At 43.5% G+C, this 20,363-nt stretch overlaps 2 protein-coding genes across 7 annotated transcripts in view; one reads left to right on the forward strand and one right to left on the reverse strand.

Moving 5' to 3' along the window:
• Positions 1–20,363, forward strand: part of LOC130200330 (protein bicaudal D homolog 1-like) — a 61,618-nt gene that overhangs the window by 30,740 nt on the left and 10,515 nt on the right. Inside the window, exons 13-14 of one of the 6 annotated variants that reach the window (XR_008832988.1) lie at positions 8,578–8,679; positions 18,145–18,242. Coding sequence is in view for 4 of the 6 variants with exons in the window: in XM_056424531.1 (XP_056280506.1) it covers positions 5,007–5,186 (180 nt within the window). In the remaining 2 variants the exon portion in view is untranslated. Of the gene's footprint in view, positions 1–3,013; positions 3,092–5,003; positions 6,410–8,577; positions 8,727–18,144; positions 18,243–20,363 lie in introns of those variants that run through there. The other 5 variants (XM_056424533.1, XM_056424532.1, XR_008832989.1 and 2 more) reach the window with 5 other exon arrangements.
• large1 (LARGE xylosyl- and glucuronyltransferase 1) overlaps positions 14,165–20,363 on the reverse strand; it is an 82,713-nt gene continuing 76,514 nt past the window's right edge. The window contains exons 12-15 of the mRNA XM_056424539.1: positions 18,954–19,232; positions 18,253–18,399; positions 16,555–16,750; positions 14,165–15,560 (exon numbers count right to left, since the gene is read on the reverse strand). Coding sequence (XP_056280514.1) covers positions 15,363–15,560; positions 16,555–16,750; positions 18,253–18,399; positions 18,954–19,232 — 820 coding nt within the window. The 3' untranslated portion in view covers positions 14,165–15,362. The remainder of the gene's footprint in view (positions 15,561–16,554; positions 16,751–18,252; positions 18,400–18,953; positions 19,233–20,363) is intronic.

Raw genomic sequence — 20,363 nt, forward strand, 5'->3', positions numbered from 1 at the left:
ACCCGCATCTCCCTGTTCTCCGCCAACATAATAACTGCAACATTTTGATCACGAGAACATTTAACCAATGAGAGACAATCAGAGGTCTGTCAAATGTTGTTTTCTGCCCCATGACACACCGACGGGAATAGCAGGTGTGCGGTTTCACCCATATACTGTTTCAGAGTTTCCCTCAGATTAGACCGATGTTAAAGTTGGCCCGGTTTGATTAGTGGCCATTAATGTTGGTCAAATACATGTTAACTCGGGTTGGAGATAAATATTACAGTTGGAAATTGCAAAATTCCAGTCCAAATCGCATTTTAACAAGTGTAACAGCGAGGATTATACCTTTTTAAGAAAACCACTGCTTCCCCAAAAGCACAAGACCTTTGCAGGTTGACCTTAGGCGACTTGGCTGTAGCGGGTCCACATTTGGCTGTCATGACAGCAGGAAAGGGAGGGATGAATTGACCTCTTTCAGAGAGCAGAGGATGCATTTTAAAAGTTGGGGAAATTACAAAAGGAGAAACATTTTGGGTGGTATTATGAAAAGTAAAGTCATTGTGTTATTGCATTATTTGAAGACAACAACAAGCTGTTGGTTAACTGTGTTACAATCATGAAGCGTTTGCATTCTAATAGGGAATAAGTGCTGCAGGTACTTGTTTTCCTAGAGAATGTATACTCTGGATCATGTTGAATTTTTTCAGAAAAACCATGAAAGAAATTTACCCGCGATACACTTTAGCTTTGACTGGAATCATTTGGCCCTCATGTTTGGATTGGAATTGTTAAATGCATCCATTCTGACATCACTGGTCCAATGATGAGCCCCACCTGCCTCAGGGGATGTCTGCTAATCCAGAGAAAGGTGGCGTTGTGGCTCCATCCCCGATATTTAAAATCAAATCATTTTCAAGAAATGTCTGTCTCGCTAGCTAAACCTCCAATCTCCTGTCACTGTGTCACTTTGCAATATCGAGCACTTCACACAACACTTTCACATCACACTTTTATTTGATTATAATCAAAACGTCCGTGGTCCTGCTGAGGTAGCATCGTCAGCAGCTCCTCTGATGCCCTGCTGTCACACCCAGATTGTTAATGTCCTCCCACTCAATGTGTCCGATGCCTGTTGCTTTCTGACCACTTTATATGCACGTGTACAAGTATTTTAAAGCTTTAACTGTACAGTGGTTTGTTAATATATTGTAAATATCTATACATTAATACTTTGTGTGTTGTATTTTGTGAATGCACGGTTGATCTCCATTCTCCGCCTTTATTCTGTACAAGGAATATTGTTTTCCAAAATATCCATTTGTAGTTAAGACAGTATTCTTACCAGGACCGATGTCACACAGAGCAAAACTCTCAAACAATAGAAAATGACTTAATCTGACGACATCAAAATGCAAAATTCTACCCAATTTGTGTCAAATGGTGTCCATTAGTCATGGACATGACATCAGATTCTGAAACTGGTCCAGTGTTGATGAAGAACGCTGCAGACGGCAGTCACTGGGCGACGCCTCACCATCAATGTACATTGACTCATAGTGCGTGTTGTTGCCACTGAAGTCAGGTTGTTATTCTAAAGCTGCGTTCACGATGAAAGTGTTGCGAATATTTCGCGCAGGTACACTACCGTTCAAAAGTTAGGGGTCATCCAGACAATTTCGTGTCTTCCATGAAAACTCACTTTTATTTATCAAATGAATTGAAAATTGAATAGAAAATATAGTCAAGACATTGACAAGGTTAGAAATAATGATTAATATTTGAAGTATTAATTTTGTTCTTCAAACTTCAAGCTCAAAGGAAGGCCAGTTGTATAGCTTATATCACCAGCATAACTGTTTTCAGCTGTGCTAACATAATTGCACAAGGGCTTTCTAATCAGACATTAGTCTTCTAAGGCGATTAGCAAACACAATGTACCATTAGAACACTGGAGTGATAGTTGATGGAAATGGGCCTCTATACACCTCTGGAGATATTTCATTAGAAACCAGACGTTTCCACCTAGAATAGTCATTTACCACATTAACAATGTATAGAGTGTATTTTTGATTAATGTTATCTTTATTGAAAAAACAGTGCTTTTCTTTGAAAAATAAAGACATTTCTAAGTGACCCCAAACTTTTGAATGGTAGTGTATATCCCATGCAAAGTCAATGTACAGACGGGAAAAATTTGCCTCAAGTGGAAATCTTTCGAGGTTGACGAAAAAGTCGCCCGTCGCTGAGTTGCGAAAGCCAATCGGCGTCGAGACGCTCCGCCGCTGTTGAATCTAACCGGCTGCTGCTGCTCTAGTAGCGCTGGACGCGGCAGTCGTTCCGACGTAGTTGATGAAAGTCACCGAGCCGTGCGAGCCTACGGGAGATGTCACGAACCCAAACACGAGGGCGTTAGATGTACCGACCTTTGTGGGATGTCCACAACAAGTATAAAGCAGAAAAAGTGGTCATTTCTTCCGTGGTGGATGGTGGATGGCGGAAGTGATAACCGTTTCCACGGAGTAACGCCACGGAAATGAACCACGGCCCCCTCTGAGGCGCGAATGAAGCGAATGACGTGAAAAAGCCAAAAATAGTCACGCGATTAAACTCACGCGAGTAACTATATTAAGCACCCCAGATCAAGTGAAAGGTAAATCAAAACTTTGTATTCCGCTCTCAGTGGCGAAAACCAACACCTTTCAATGACCTATAGTGAGTTTGGACGATTGCCCGATTAGGACAGTCACACATGGATGGATGCAGGTGAGGGACCGTCACCTGTCGAGGCAATATGAGGGTCAAACCACCCACACCTGAGCTGGTTGAGCTCTGCTGCTCACTCAAAGTTGAATGGCTGGAATGCGAAGATGCAAAATGAAAATGATCGAGTTACCCGTTGACCTCACTGATGTGTGGGTATCTATTTTTACTTTGGACCCGCGTTCATTTCCCTTTCATGGTTATATCTGCAGTATGTACAGTGTAAGTCCGTGCCGTGTGTCTGTCTAACAGTGTCAGTCTCTTGCAGATCGTCAGTAGACTTCTGCCACAGAGCCGTTCTGCATACCCCCCCCACAGCTGAGGGTCCCCTCAACTCCTTTCACAGGTAAAAGCAACATCAGAGTCACACGGCATACTCTGGAGACGGGGAGGTGTCTGAAGTTATTGGATTCAAATTAACGATGAACATTTATTTGTTCAGACATTCCTGGTCCCCAGAGAAGGAGTCCCATTAACGTTGGTGATCCTCCAAATTGGTCTCTCAATTAGTGGACACCCTTTTAGCGTCTGTATCAGACGCAGGCTTTCAAGTGACGACGATGTGAACCCATCCACATCGTCATTAGACATCGGAGCAACTGCTGTGGCATGAAGAGTGAGTCCATGTCGGGAGGTTTGACCTGCAGGGAAAACATTCACCTGGGATACTGCTGTTCATGTCTTGTGTGAAATCAAGTCAACGTTGACTTATTTTACCACAGATTTGTAATGTAGCTTCCGTACTTTACTAATGCCAATTGCGTAAGAAACATCATTATTTTATGTAAGAAATGTAAAGTGCTCTTTACCTGAGCCTAAACGAGTAGTCGTGTGCCTCAGCCTCACCAAATACACCGACACACCTTTTGGACTGTATGTTATGAGAGGAAACTCTATGTTTCCTGTGAACATGAAAGTATATTTTGAAAAGACATGTATATATATTTAGAACATCAGAGGTTAACGCTCAGGGCCACTGACAAGCACTGCTATTTGACTTTACCTCTAGCACCACCATCAGGTTCAGATGAGGAGTTTTAGTTTCAGATGAATTCAGATAACTTTGGTCCTCTGACATTTAATCAAGTGCCATCTTCAGGGGGAAATTCCACTCATAGATCTCCTCCATGCCGGTTCAGCCTGAGGCGGTCAGACCACTCTATGCAGTGCCATGTGGTTCCCTGACCACACACTCCTGGTCACAGGACGTCAGATATGAGTTCACTGAAAAAGAAAACAGTTTTCTGAAGTATATTAAAGAGATTGTTGCTGGTGGAACCTTTTTGAATGTGAACTGTTGTGACATGTTCCATCAAAGATGAGAAGTATGTTCACATACGTCCCTGATGTGTTTATCAGCTATTTCAGACTGTTCAGTCTATGAACCTGCTCTGGCTGAATTGTACAGAACATGACTTTGTATTCTAATGTTACCTTGTTGGAACCTGTCAATGTCAAAGGAATAATGTGCATTTATTTGTGTGTGACATCTTGAGGTTCTCGACTTAAAATCTGTCCTTTTCAGTCAGAAAAGACCAACAGATGTCTACGTACATACCCCTCTGTCTACCTCCTGTCTACCTACATACCCCTTTGTCTACCTACATACCCCTCTGTCTACCTACATACCCCTTTGTCGACCTTCCTGTCTACCTTCAAAGGTCAGCTGTAGCTCATGGGGGAGTGGTTGTCCCACAACTACAAGGTAGCCGGTTCAACCCCAGCTCTCCCATGTTGAAGTGTCCTTGAGCAAGACACTGAACCCCCAGTTACTCCCTGGGAGCTTCAATTCAGCCCACTGCTCCTTAATAACTAAGGATGGGTTAAATGCAAAGAATAACTTCCCCACTGTGGGATCAATAAAGTGGACATAATTATGTACCTACCTACAACTCTGTCTGTCTCCCTACCTACCTTCCTACCTACCTACCTACCTACCTACCTACTTCTCCACCTGTCTGTCGAACTATACAACTGTAAAGAGTTGTGGGGCCTTTAATGTAATTACTTCAAAGGAACCTGCTGTATTTCTACATACAATCATTGTACATGTTTACAAAATACAAAAGAATGTGTGTTTTAAATGATTACCTTTACATTTAATACATCTTTACCATAAACACGTGGCATTCCTATGCGACAGGTAGCTAAACAGTTATTACAGATGGTTGCTCGGCATGACGGTCTCTTTAAAACCCCTGGATGCCTATAAACTGGAGGTCAACCATGCTCTCTACTCCTTGCTCTCTTGTGCTCAGCAGAAGTGTGTCGACCCTTGTGGATCACTGACCCTGGCTCCACACGCCATGAGTGCCTACTGTCAGGCTTCCTCAGTCGCCTGTGGGTCCTCCATCTCTGTGGGACACAACATCAGACCTGAGACTCTGTTGCCCCGGAAGACTTTCCCTCCATACTGTCCAGAGGACCTTGCCCACCCTTGAGCCTCAGTGCTGTGCCTGGCTCACACTTCCATTGCTTTGGAGAAGCCGATGTGATGCTGCCAACAGAGCAACACAAATCTACTTACACATCCATTGCAGGATCTGCAGAACTTACTTATGCATGAATTCAGCCATTCAGTTTGGGTATCATTGAATAATCAACATCTAATTAATCAAATCTTCTTTCTGTGTGTCCTCCCGTGGTTCCTTTGTGTCGGCATAAACATTTCTTTGTGTCACAAACAGAATGGCACCCTATATGTGAACCCTTTGCGTTTCATAAAGCATGTGTAGCTGTGGAGGCTCTGATGCTTCTTTTGAATCCATATGTAGAGCCGGGTACAGAATTCTTCATGTTTTCATCCCTTTGACATATATTATTCCGACACAAGTTTGCCTATTCATCACTTGCAAGGATAAGCACAAACTGAAGCAACGCATTCCAACAACCGGTCGTGTGTGACTGTTAGCATCACAGCAACAGCTACAGAGAGCTGGAAGTACATCAGCTCTTTGGAGCTGAACTGTACTCAATAATAATAATAATATGTATTCATCTTCCTCTTGTTGACCGTGCTTGGGTGTCACCTCTGTGCTTTGCCACACTGAAATATGACTTTATCGCTAATCCACAAATGCTTGCAGCACTCTCAACTTCCAATGGGATCTAACTGCATCCCAGCTGGAGTCTGGGAGGGAAATATTGCAATTCATTTGAAACCCACTTGCGATTGGATCATTGCACTTTACTTGACTTTAGGCTCTTTGACATTTAACCCATCCAGCGTTTTCCGCAGGCTGGAGTTTTTAGGTTCTGATCAGACTCTGGCATGAAGCTGATGATGGACACAATGAGAGGGTTTATTCGCTTGATTCATTTACGATTCCGTGCAGCACTGGGACATAAAGGAGAATATACATTTCTACAAGTCGCATCCTGCAAGTGTACCTGCATTTTGTCTGAAGATGAAGGCTTTTACAGACTGAATGCGGCAACGTAAAGAAGAGGGAGGTTTTAGTCGTATTTATTTCTATGACTTTACAAAACTGGGCTGTACTGTACAGGATGATACTATGATATAATTGAAACAAGATGGACCTGTGGAGAAGAGATTATTCAGCATTAATAAGTCATCTTGTTGTAATATGTTTGTTTCAGACAATTCCCCCGAAAAGCATCCCTTTCAAATCAGAAATAAACAAATAAACTACTCATACTCACATTTGCTTTTCTGCCTTCTGACTGTAAGGAAAGGTCTGTAGGAAAACATGGCGTTTGTTATGTAATTCATTTGTCTAAATATCTAAACTCTGAGTTTGCTGGTTTCCATGTGGAAGAAAGAACATCATATTGTTGGTAAAGGTGAGGACGCCTTATTGGAGCATACCTTAATTATAAGGTCTGAAGGATGGCTGAGACAACCTGGTCCTCTACGAAGTGTCACGGCAAATGTTGTCTTTTTAAGATGAAATGACGAATATCATAAACCAGAAATTATCTATGAAATTATTTATTCCCTGTATATGTATGTATGCATATATATATGTATGTTTATATGTATATATATATATGTATGCATATGTATGTATATATATATGTATATATATTTATATGTGTGTATATATATATGTATATATATGTACATATATACATATATATATATATATATATGTATATATATATATATATATATATATATATATGTATATATATACATATATATATATATTTAAGAGAGGAAGGTGGAGGTTGCAAAGATTGTGGTAAGAACAAAAGGATTGAGTCAGCATGGGAATCAAAACATCCAGAGGTCTATGTCATGTCCTTAAATCATGACGCTACATGACCCCCTAGTCATCCAATGCAATGCCAAATAACTTTGTAAACCAAGATAGATCTATACAATACAACTAAGAATATAAAAATCTCATTACAAAAGCTCTAGTTCAACATACACAGAATTAATATCTATCATCTGTATAAACTACGTAAAGCTTGAGGAGAAATGTCGACCTGAGCAGGAAGTCTCTCTCCTGTGTGAGTTATCAGAGCTCCTCCTCTCTCCGTCCACAGAGCTGGTGTCTTTTAGTGCATGTTAGCTCACAGCCGCCACTCTGCACTCTCATACCGCCATAACGGTTAATAACGGCGTCCCAACCCAAGGCCTCAACACAGAAGTTAGCAGCCGTCATCACGTTGAGAGCCGGAGGCAATAGATACGGCTCTCAATTTCTATTTTGGCTCCTTTGAGTCTAACGCCCACAGTTGAAAGTGAGGTGTGACGTTAGTTATCTGGGCCTGAGCCAATGGAAACATGACTAAAAGACTAAATTCGGTAAAAAAAGAAGATGTGATGCGGAACCGAAGAAAATGTCCGGAGACGAAAACTTATAATAGCTCTCTTTCTAGGCTAAGCTCTCTTTCTGGGCTAGACATCGGCCTTCCTGTCAATAATTCATGGAGAGATCAAAATGTTCTGCCTCCTTTTGAGGATCTCATGGTCATTAGTGCCTGGGGGGGTTTGACTCGCTCTCTCGGGTGATCGACTGCTCCACTTGAACGTGTTCTAAATATAGTTCTCAACTTATTGTCGGTGTGTGCCATTGTCAGACCTTTATGAAACTCTTTGACCCTATTTGAACATTTCCACTGACCACACCCCTTTGTGGGCGTGGATAAGAGCTCCTGAGTTGCTGTCTGTTTTGGGGTTTCATATTTTAACCACTAGAGGGCGCAAGAGTAAAGGGATTAGGGACTCACTGCAGTGGAGGTGAATGGGAGCTTTTTAAGCCCCGAACATTAACCAAGTAAACCTTGCTGCCTACCACCCACATATTGACCCATAATGACAGAGCCTAACCTAAAGATATATTATCATTCCACAGATACTCCTACATCTCACATTGTGTTTATTAAGGCTTATTTCAATATGTTCTTAGACGTCTTAAACAATGTGGGGAAGCCTTGAAACAGCATGAAGATCAATTGGGGGACAATATTTTAATTGATATAAATGATCATATTCAAGGGATTTCTGCTGACTGGACAACTCTTTTATAGAGTGGAATGTACTTGGTGGTTTGTGACTTTTTGGACAGCTGATCACACAAAACAACAAAGTTGCACCAGCTGGACGGGTCGAGGAGCGGATCAGCCGGCGCCGAGCGCCTCTTCGGGTCTTCGTTCAATCAGCCGTGCGGTTACTTTGGAAAGCACGGCGTCTCATGCTAACGAGGACGAGCAGTCCTTTTGTTCACACTTCATCTTCACGGAAACAGACGAACAAAACAAGACGCACTTGTAAATGAAGAGTCGACATCCTCAGTCCTTTGCAAAGCACGAAGCATCCCCGCCTTGCTCACTGCCGCCTCTTTCTCTCTCTTCTCATAGAGCCGAGTCAGACCGACCACCAGCATCCATCAGGGGAGCGACAGCTGTTAAATAAAAGTGATGTCGCTGCCGCCATAAAACTTGCTGCTGCAGCACGAGTAGGTGTGTGAATGATTTATTCATCCTCTGACAAAACCTTTGCGCCGACATCGACCATCTCAACTCTCACTCTGTGATCTCTGCCTCTCCACCTCCACCAGTAGCCGCCTCTCCTCTTGTCCGTCCGATGGTCTTCGGCATGCTGGTTAGGATGCTCTCTAAGCAAAACCTGCTTTATGGTCCGTTTGACTGAAAATGGACCATAATTTATCAAAAGAACATCATGTTCAATTCAATTCAATTCACTTTATTTGTATAGCCCAATTTCACAAATTACAAATTTGTCTCGGAGTGCTTTACAATCTGTACACATAGACATCCCTGCCCCAAAACCTCACATCGGATCAGGAACAACTCCCAAATAACCCTTCAGGGGGAAAAAAAGGGAAGAAACCTGGAGGAGAGCAACAGAGGAGGATCCCTCTCCAGGATGGACCGTGGAATAGATGTAATGTGACCAGAAGGACAGATTTAGAGTTAAAATACATTCAATGAATATGACAGAGTGTATGAATAGTTCATAGTAGGCATATTCCACGATGGAGACCTCCACGATCCATCAGGCAGATGGCGGTAGGGAGGAGGAGTGGGCGGAGTCTCAACAGTGGGCGGAGTCTCAACAGGACAGTGGCGCAGTCAGGAGCAGGAATTCCACGACCCAGACCCAGACGATCCATCAGGCAGATAGGATCTATGCCGTCTCATGGGGTCCGATGACCCCATGAGACGTGAAGTCAAAAGGACTCCGGGGAGAAAGCAGAGTTAGTAACGTGTGATTGAGAGATGAAAATTCATCCTTAAGGAGAGAAAAAAGAGGAGATAGGTACTCAGTGCATCCTAACGTCCCCGGCAGCTATAAGCCTATAGCAGCATATCAAGGGGCTGGACCAGGTGAACCTGATTCAGCCCTAACTATAAGCTCTGTCAAAGAGGAAGGTCTTAAGTCTACTCTTAAACGAGGTGACTGTGTCTGCCTCCCGGACTGAAGGTGGAAGCTGGTTCCATAAAAGAGGAGCTTGATAACTAAAGGCTCTGGCTCCCATTCTACTTTGTAAGACTAGGAACTACAAGTAGTCCCGCATTTAGTGAGCGTAGCTCTCTAGTGGGGCAATATGGTACTACAAGCTCCTTAAGATATGATGGTGCATCACCAATCAAGGCTTTGTACGTTAAGAGAAGAATTAAAAAAGTGATGTTGTATTGAAGAAGACTGCAAACTGGAAACAAACTCATGTTTACAATGTTTACAGAGGGAACTAGAACTAGAGCGCATACCTTCGCAAATCACAAGATTGGGCATTGAATTATGAACATGTTGGCATTAGTTGCCAATTGGATAAAAATTGACCGCGCTATGGTAAAAAGAAGATGTTGACCTTTTCATGACCTTGACCTTTGACCCGATCGATCCCAAAATCTAATCAAATGGTCCCCGGATAATAATAAATCATCCCACCAAATGTCATGCGATTCGGTTTAAAACTTTTTGAGTTATGCGAGTAACACGCATACAAATAAATAAATAAAAACACGGCGATCAAAACATAACCTTCCGCATTTTCAATGTGAAGGTAATAAATCAAGAGAGAAGTAGAGTCATTATCTCATATACTTCTATTCAACCAGGAGTTGCCACCTGGAGGACATGAGAGAGAAGGCAGCTTTAACTTCAGCTCTGGTTTCACTCTTCCGAGCCTCATGGTCTGGAAGGTGGTCGCTGATTTTTGTTTACCAATTGTAAAAACGCATATCAGATTAAAACCACACACACATACAGGACTGTCTCAGAAAATTAGAATATTGTGATAAAGTTCTTTATTTTCTGTAATGCAATTAAAAAAACAAAAATGTCATGCATTCTGGATTCATTACAAATCAACTGAAATATTGCAAGCCTTTTATTCTTTTAATATTGCTGATTATGGCTTACAGCTTAAGAAAACTCTAAAATCCTATCTCATAAAATTTGAATATTTCCTCAGACCAAGTAAAAAAAAGATTTATAACAGCAAAACAAAATCAAACATTTGAAAATGTGTTTCCAGGTGTTTCGAGTTAATTAGACGATTCAAGTGATTTGTTTAATACCCTACTAGTATACTTTTTCATGATATTCTAATATTTAGAAATAGGATATTTGAGTTTTCTTAAGCTGTAAACCATAATCAGCAATATTAAAAGAATAAAAGGCTTGCAATATTTCAGTTGATTTGTAATGAATCGAAAATAAAGAACTTTATCACAATATTCTAATTTTCTGAGACAGTCCTGTATAATGGAATGGACCTGTACTGCTTTTCTAGTGTTCCGAACACTCACAGCGCTTTAACACTACATGACGTCATTCACCCGTTCACACCCATCAATACACTGATGGGAGGAGCTAAGGACTACCTAACATTCTCACACCGTAAACAAAACTACGGGACACATTTCTGGGTTAAGCGTCTTGCCCAGGGGTCCCCAAACTTTTTCCTGTGAGGGCCACATGACTTTTCCCTTCTCTGATGGGGGCGGGGTCAGTGTGACAATCGCAGGGGTGCCAACATTTAAACATTCATTGTTTTCCAGAAAGCCAAACATAACCAAATATTAGTAACCCTTTCCGGGATCTTCACAGAAAAAAAAGTCAGGAAATAAATAACACTATTTATGAAATAAATAATAACCAAATACCCCTCTCTGGGTTCTTCACAGAAAAAAGTAATAAATAATCGTCTGACCAATGCAGGTTAAATACCCTTTAACCTGCATTCTGAATACATGCTTCTCTTACCTAACCTTTTCGTCATTATTCCGTTCTATTTGACAAGATTTGCGTGGCCAGACTGAAAAAAATATCTCATAATGCGTCTCTGGTATTGTTCAGGGGGCCGTATCCGGCCCGCGGGCCTTAGCTTGGGGACCACTGGTTTTACCCAAGAACACATCGACATGTTCTGGCAGAGCCGGGGATCGAACCACCGATCCTTTGAGTGAAGGACGACTGTCCACCGCTGAGCCACGGTCACCCACATCGACTAGTTATGACCAATCATCAGGAGGAGACGTTGTCCTCCGAGGACGTGTGAAGGAAGAGGAATTGTTTGGCTTTGATCTATCCGCCGTGGGGGACGGCCTGCACTCGGTGATCGATTGCCTCGATCGATCCGCTCCAGACGGTCTCCGCTGTGGTTCTACGTGAGGAGAATGTGCTCGGGCCTCTGGGAGACGGCTCCCAGCTCGGCCATCTGTAAACACTCAGGTGAGGAGCAGGGAGGGAACGCCTCAGCTGCCGCCCGCCGCTCCGGTTCCCCTCCAGCGGGTCCTTCTCCAGAGAGGAAGCGACTCGTCTCTTGAAACAGATTATTCAATTCAGTTCAATTTATTTGTATAGCCCATTTTCACAAATTACACATTTGCCTCAGAGGGCTTTACAATCTGTACACATAGACATCCCTGACCTTTGACCTCACATCGGATCAGGAACAACTCCCAAACAACCCTTCATACCCTTGGAGAGGAAACGACTTTTCTCTTGAATCAGCTTCAATCCATTCCATTTCTCTCCAAGTGTTTTGTTTCCCTGTTTCTGGGGTTTATTCACGGTCTTATTGTCACGTTTCTGTAATGTTTAGAGGCCAGAGGCAGAGACTCAGGAGCAGAGGAACACACGGAGAGTTGAGGTGAAAAAAACCTCTTTTACTAGTAATAACTCACGAGGACGAGGAACACACAGGAAGTAGTTACAGCCCTAGAGATGCTGCTAGAGGCTGAGAGGCTGCTGGGGGACGCTGAGGATACACTGAGCTCCTCTCTCCTTATGGAGTCTTTGTGCCTTCACGTCTCATCGGGTCCATTGGACCTGGCTGGGTCTGGAGATGGTCCTGGCTCCTTGCCCCTGCCTCCTGCCTCAGCCTCCTGCCTCAAAGGCCTGGCCTCATGGGTCTGGCCTCATGGGTCTGGCCTCATGGGTCTGGCCTCCTTCGCGATGCCTCCTGCCACGGCCCTGCTGATGCCCCTCCCCCTCCTCTCTTCCTCCTTCTGTTTATCTGGATCATAATCCAGGCCGACTTCTCATTATTCATACATTCTGTCATATTCATTGAATGTTTATGTAACTCTGTAACCCGGTTCATCTGGTCACATGACATCTACTGTTCATCTGGTCACATCTATTGTTCACCTGGTCACATGACATCTCTTGCTCCTCTGCTGCTGACAGATGTTCTTTTCATCGAGTTTGAATTGAGCCACGAATAAAAACACATTCGGCTGAACTAACCAAGCTACGTTCACGCACACACGGGCGTCTGTGTGTGTGTCTGTGTGTATCTGTGCGTCTGTGTGTGTGTCTGTGTGTGCGTCTGTGTGAGTCTGTGTGTGTGTCTATGCGTCTGTGTGTGTATCTGTGTGTGTGTCTATGCATCTGTGTGTGTGTGACCCAGTGCATGCTGGGAACCGCGTGGCCGTCGCCAGATCAACGAGCTGATTGGCTCTTAGATATGACAACAAACATGTTGCCATTGACGACCGTTGATATTTCTTTCGCGTGTCCCTAACATGACAAAAAGTAACAGAAAAACACTGGATCCTCCATTTCCCAGAGTGCAACTTGGTGGCATCTTCCCGACCTGCTTCTCCAGAGACGCCTCATAAAACTGTTTTGCGCCCCACTCCGTGAAAGTGTAAAGACACACAGGTGTACCAGTTGAGTGAGTGAAGCGTAAACGTGAGAGATCTCATCCCTCTTTACTTTGGGGCTCATCGGAGGTTCAAGAAGACAGAAACGATGAAGCAGAGTGAGAGTTTGACCTTTTTGCTTTTATTCAGGTAGCAGCACCAATCAGGACCGACCGACTTACACACACACACACACACACACACGCTCAGAACAAAGTCACACACACACACACGTACAATCACACACACACATGCATGACCGCATCAAGCCCGTCTGTCATGAGAGAGAGAGAGAGAGGGGGAGAGGGAGGGAGAGAGAGAGAGGGGGGGGAGAGAGAGAGAGAGAGAGAGGGGGAGAGAGAGAGGGAGAGGGAGAGGGAGAGAGAGAGAGGGAGAGAGAGACAGAGAGGGAGAGAGACAGAGAGAGGGAGGGAGAGAGAGAGAGAGAGAGAGAGACAGAGAGAGAGAGAGAGAGAGAGAGAGAGAGAGAGAGAGAGAGGTGAGAGAGAGAGAGAGAGGAGAGAGAAGAGAGAGAGGAGGGAGAGAGGAGAGAGAGAGAGAGAGAGGAGAGAGAGAGAGAGAGAGAGGAGAGAGGGAGAGAGAGAGAGAGAGAGAGGAGAGAGAGAGAGAGAGGGAGAGAGAGAGGGAGAGAGAGGCAGAGAGAGAGAGAGGGAGGGAGGGGGAGAGAGAGACAGAGAGAGAGGGGGAGAGAGAGACAGAGAGGGAGAGGGAGAGAGAGAGACAGAGAGAGGGAGAGAGAGAGAGAGACAGAGAGAGGGAGAGAGAGAGAGAGAGGCCATCTAGTTCCACAATGAGTTCAATTAACCTGTTTTTTTCAGATGTTTTATTCTTGCATCATCGTAGTGCATTAGATCAGCAATTATAACGCATTAAAACCCATTTTTATAGAACAGCTTTTAAGTGATCTCGTCTTTTTATGCAGAATGTTGGTTCCCCTAATTTAGTTTGTCTGTTTTAATTTATTTTTAATATATTTGTTTTTTAAATTTATTTGGAATTTTCGACCGCGTGGACGACCTCCGGCCGCCTCTCTCCCCTCGCCGGGTGACGGTTTGCGTCGGGGTCGGGGGCCGCTGCTCGTGGTTGCCGTGGAAACGGAACGTAAGCCCACAACGTTTCACACCTTCAGCTCTCCTTAAGCCTCCTGTTACCTTCAAATGTACCAACACCTTCGACCCTCGGGGTCAATTTGACCCGAGCAATTAAAACCTAGAGAAAATGTTTAGAAATAATATTGTTTCCCAAGTTTAAGTGTCACTTTATGTTTGTTTGTTGACTACCTAAACAGCCTTTTAAATAAATAAACAAGTTGATATTTCTTATATGTTTTACACAGTGAAAAACAGCCTGGGGTCAAATTGTACAGGACAGTGAAAACATATCGTCAAGTGAATTTTATGTTTTCCCAGTTGTCCCCAATAAATTAGGAAAAGTTGTGAAATATGAAGCAAAAAAAATGATGTCATTCATTTTTTTGGAGACGTTAAACATTGAATGGGGGCAAATTGACCCCAAAGGTAACAGGAGGGTTACACTTTTTGCTGAGCGGTGTCACACACACACACACACACACACACACACACACACACACACACACACACACACACACACACACACACACACACACACACACACACACACACACACACACACACACACACACACGCACACGCACACACGCACACACGCACCACGTTACTCACTGACCACCCGATCGCTGGCCACACACACACATGGCAATGTCTGTTTTCCTCGCCGTGTGTCAGTCGTCGGGGGCCACAGCTCGGGGCCTCGGGGCCGCTCGCGTCCTCTTTCACAGCTTTTATATCCGCAGCCGAGGACAAAGGATGGACATGAAGACCCTCGGGGGTCAAACGCTATAACAAAGTATCCTGATGGCCTCGCATGGGGGCGTGTCTGTTTTCTCGTGACCCCTCCTCCCCCGGCCCACGCGAGCGCGTCAGTAGTTCCGGGCCGGGGGGAGCGGGGCTCCGCGTCGGCGGCTAGCTGTTGTTCTCGGCCGTCATGTATTTGAGGGCGGCGAAGCCGTAGCGCCGCGACATGTTCTGCTGGAACTCCTCCTTCAGGGTCTTGAGGCAGACCCGGTACTGCTTGTTGGAGCGGAACTTGGTGATATCGAAGCTGGGCGCGTGAGGCATGTGGATCATGAAGGCGTTGGGCAGAACCACAAACTCGTACTCCTGCGGAGAGAGGAGGGCGGGAAGAGCGTCTTTATCGCGACGCCTCGGCCTCCATTCACTTTAATCCACTTTATTTTGTGGAGCCCCAAAATCAATAAGTGACAAATTTGCCTCGGAGGGCTTTACGATCTGTTCACATGAGACACCCCTGGACCTCACATCGGAGCAGGAACAACTCCCAACAGGGTTCTTACACATTTTGACCGATGGATTTCCATGACTTAAAACCAAATTTCCATGAACAAAATGAAATCTCGGAATAAACATGAAAAATATAGAAAATGTAGCGTATTGAGAGCGTACGCCGGCTTATATTTTGAGCGTTTTTCTTTAAAAATCATATTAATTATTTCAAACTTGGCGTAAATGACGTGATTATTACAAATTTTCATGACTTTTCCAGGTTTTCCATGGCCGTACAACCCTGTGTATTGCTTTATTCCGTTTGTCAGGTACCGGCTTGTTTAAGATTTAATACTACTTTTTAAAATGTATTCAGTATTTGCTTCATAGCTCGCATTTTACGGCAGTATTTCTAGATACAGGGTTCTTACACATTTTGACCGATGGATTTCCATGACTTTTCCATGACTTTTCCATGATTTTAAACCAAATTTCCATGAACAAAATGAAATCTCAGTATAAACATGAAAAATGAAGAAAATGTAGCGTATTGAGAGCGTACGCCGGCTTATATTTTGAGCGTCTTTCTTTAAAAATCATATTAATTATTTCAAACTTGGTGTAAATGAACACGTGATTATAACAAATTTTCATGACTTTCAAAACTTTTATGATTTTTAAGTTGTTTCCATGACTTTTCCAGGAGTGGAAATGACCATTTTAAAATTCCATGACTTTCCCAGGTTTTCCATGACCGTACGAACCCTGTAGATATTGTTTTTGCGTGCACTGCGTTGCGTTAAAGAACGGAGGAGAAGTTTACCGACACGTTAAGCCGACAGTTTAGACATTTCCTCAGAGAGTGACTCACCTGTGCATCCAGCTCCATGATGTGAGCCACCTTGTTCCAGCCGAAGCCCACGAAGCGGCGGTCGTACTCGGGGCTGTCCCTCCTCACCATGACGTAGGGCTCAAAGTCGGCCTCCCATTGGACCCTGTAGGGCGTGGTGGCCGTTCGCCATTTGGCAAAGTTAGTCGGAGCGTGGCCTTTAGTCCACACGTGATACCTAGGGAGAGAGAAGAAGAGGTTGGACCTACAGCTGAAGGGACTGTGAAGAATGTGCTACCATGTCCCAATCTCTCTGAGGGGAAGTGCCATGTATTGCTTCTAAAATCATTGGTGGCATTGGGATTTGAACCCTCGGTCTGTATCATGTTCTTAAAGGTTTAGACTTCCCTTACAGGGCCGCCCTGTCTTAAGGTGCGTTCACACCAAAAGCGATGCGATTTTTCGCGTCGTCCAAAACGCGTGAGTTCACTCGCTCGACCGTTCGCCGTGTTCTCGCCATGAGCGTCGAGACGCTCCGCGAGGGGCGGGGCTTATCTCCGTGTCTCGTCTCCGTAAAGACCGTTATCATTTCCTTCATCCACCACGGAATAACTAACCACTAGTTCTGCTTTATACTTGTTGTGGACGTCCCACACACTGACTATCTTTTACTCTCGCAGTTTTGAACAGTCGTGTGGGGGCGTGGCCTCCGCAGGAAATCCTGTGCGACGTGATGTTTGCTGCTAGAACCAGTTGGATCTCTAACACCTCTTTTTTTTCCAATTTCAATTACATTTTTTATTATAAGACAAAAGACAATACACAGACATAACACCTAGAGGACGACGAAACAGTGGACACAACATCATAAAGTTAGAATATTGTGAAAAAAGAAAAAAGAAAGAAAAAGAAAAAAAGAAAGAAGGAAAAATGCATGTGTACATGTGTGCGTCTGAGTTTAACACATATATATATTATATTTTTTATTAAAGAAACAAATTGCATTGATGATGGCAGATGTACACTACCGTTCAAAAGTTTGGGATCACCCAGACAATTTCGTGTCTTCCATGAAAAATCACACTTTTATTTATCAAATGAATATAAAATATAGTCAAGACATTGACAAGGTTAGAAATAATGATTAATATTTGAAATATTAATTTTGTTCTACAAACTTCAAGCTCAAAGGAAGGCCAGTTGTATAGCTTATATCACCAGCATAACTGTTTTCAGCTGTGCTAACATAATTGCACAAGGGTTTTCTAATCAGACATTAGTCTTCTAAGGCGATTAGCAAACACAATGTACCATTAGAACACTGGAGTGATAGTTGATGGAAATGGGCCTCTATACACCTCTGGAGATATTTCATTAGAAACCAGACACTTCCACCTAGAATAGTCATTTACCACATTAACAATGTATAGAGTGTATTTTTGATTAATGTAATGTTATCTTTATTGAAAAAACAGTGCTTTTCTTTGAAAAATAAAGACATTTCTAAGTGATCCCAAACTTTTGAACGGTAGTGTATATGTATGAGGGTATGCATGTACATGGAATTGAATTGGTTTCCAGGCAAGGAAAAAAAAATATAAATATACCTCTCTAACACCTCTACTGCCACAGCCACTGCGGATGAATAAAAGGAGCAACACCTGCACCTCAGACAGGGGCGTGAGCTGCTGTAATGGAAGCATGAAGACATCGATGGCTACAGAACCCGATGAGGCTCACCTGAAGGTGAAGAGCGTGCCCATGTCCAGCTGAGAGAGCAGCTCCGCCTTGGACTTGGGGTAAGACAGACGATATCGCAGCGTCTCAAAGGCTGGAACCACCAGCGCTTTCTTGGCGTTGGCCATGTCCAGCTGCACCACCGACTTCCTACAACAACACACACACACACACCACTGGATCACACACCGTATATCACTAAAGACTGAGACTCCGCCCACTCCTCCTCTCTACCTCCACCTGCCTGATGGATCGTGGAGGTCTCCATCGTGGAATATGCCGACAACCAACTATTCATACACTCTGTCATATTCATTGAATGTATTTTAACTCTAAATCTGTCCTTCTGGTCACATGACATCTATTGTTCTGTCCATCCTGGAGAGGGATCCTCCTCTGTTCTCTCCTGAAGGTTTCTTCCCTTTTTTCCCCTGAAGGGTAATTTGGGAGTTGTTCCTGATCCGATGTAAGGTCAAAGGTCAGGGATGTCTATGTGTACAGACTGTAAAGCACTCTGAGACAAATTTGTAATTTGTGAAAATGGGCTATACAAATAAACTGAATTGAAAATTGAATTAAAGCAAGATCTAAAAAAATAAATCTCTTGGAAAAGATTCACAATTGCCTTTATAAAATCTAAAGATAGGAAATAAACGAAGCGTCGAGGTGTCAGAACACGACCACCCGATTCGTCCCCCGCTTACCTGAGGTACTCGTACAGGCCGTACATGGGCAGGAAGTCGATGTCGGACAGGAACATGTAGGGCGTGTTGACGTGGCGCATGGCCACGTTCCGCAGCAGGTTGACGGGGTAGAACTGCCCCTCCTTGTAGACGACGTGGTAGCCGACGTTCCCGCGGCTCATCAGCACCTCGGAGTCTTGAGCGTAGCGCAGGAACTGCTGGGCCTCGGCGTCGGAAAGGTACAGCGCCAGGCTGATGGGGCCTTCCCAGTGCTTACAAATGGCCTCCAGCATCTGGAGCCTGCAGGGGGCGAGACATCACAAAGATGTTTCGCCTTCAAGACCCCGATGTGAAAGTAACTTTTACTTATTGGTGTGAAATATTTCTTCCCTTTTTTTCCGAGGGTAAGGTTTTTTTTCTATATCTTGGGAGTTTTTCCTGAACAGAAGTGAGGTCAAAGGTCAGGGATGTCGTATGCGTACAGATTGTAAAGCTCTTTGAGGCAAATTCGTAATATTGGGCTATATAAAATAAACTGAATTGAAATAACGAAAAATTATTGACCTCTGTGAAAGAATAACTTACATTTCATTGGCCTGACAATTTTAGATTCATGTTTCGAGGGATGTGTCGAGTTCCCTCTGGGTTTTGTTTGTTTATGATGCTTTATGAATATAAATATATAAGTCAACGTAGGGTGGATGGGTGTCAAGCAGACACAAGACAAGCATCATAAAGTCAACGTCGACGTATTTTAACATTATGTATGTAACTTATATTATATATATATTACATCTACTGATTTGAAGCCAAACCATGATATCTTACTAAAACTATTCAATTAGTTTTGTTTCAATTTACAACGTTCACCACATAATTACCTTTGCATTGAAAATGCAGAAGGTTATGTTTTGATCGCCGTGTATTAATTTATTTATTTGTATGCGTGTTATTCGCAAAACTCAAAAAGTATTGAACCGAATCGCATGAAATTTGGTGGGATAATTGTTTATTATCCGGGGACCATTTGATTAGATTTTGGGATCGATCGGGTCAAAGGTCAAGGGTCATGAACAGGTCAAATCTTCTTGAATCACATGGAATTTGGTGGGATGATTGGTTATTATCCGGGGACCATTTGATTAGATTTTGGGATCAATCGGGTCAAAGGTCAAGGTCAAGGTCATGGAAAGGTCAACATCTTTTTTTTACCATAGCACGATACATTTTTGTCCAATTGGCATGCAACTAATGCCAAAATGTTTATAATTCAATGCCCAATCTTGTGATATGCGAAGGTATGCGCTCTACCGAGTGCCCGTTCTAGTTTGTTTATTTATTTGTATGCGTGTTACTCGCAGAACTCAAAAAGTATTAAACCGAATCGCATGAAATTTGGTGGGATGATTGGTTATTATCCGGGGAACATTT

Source organism: Pseudoliparis swirei, chromosome 10, assembly GCF_029220125.1.
Source record: "Pseudoliparis swirei isolate HS2019 ecotype Mariana Trench chromosome 10, NWPU_hadal_v1, whole genome shotgun sequence".
Taxonomy (NCBI): domain Eukaryota; kingdom Metazoa; phylum Chordata; class Actinopteri; order Perciformes; family Liparidae; genus Pseudoliparis; species Pseudoliparis swirei.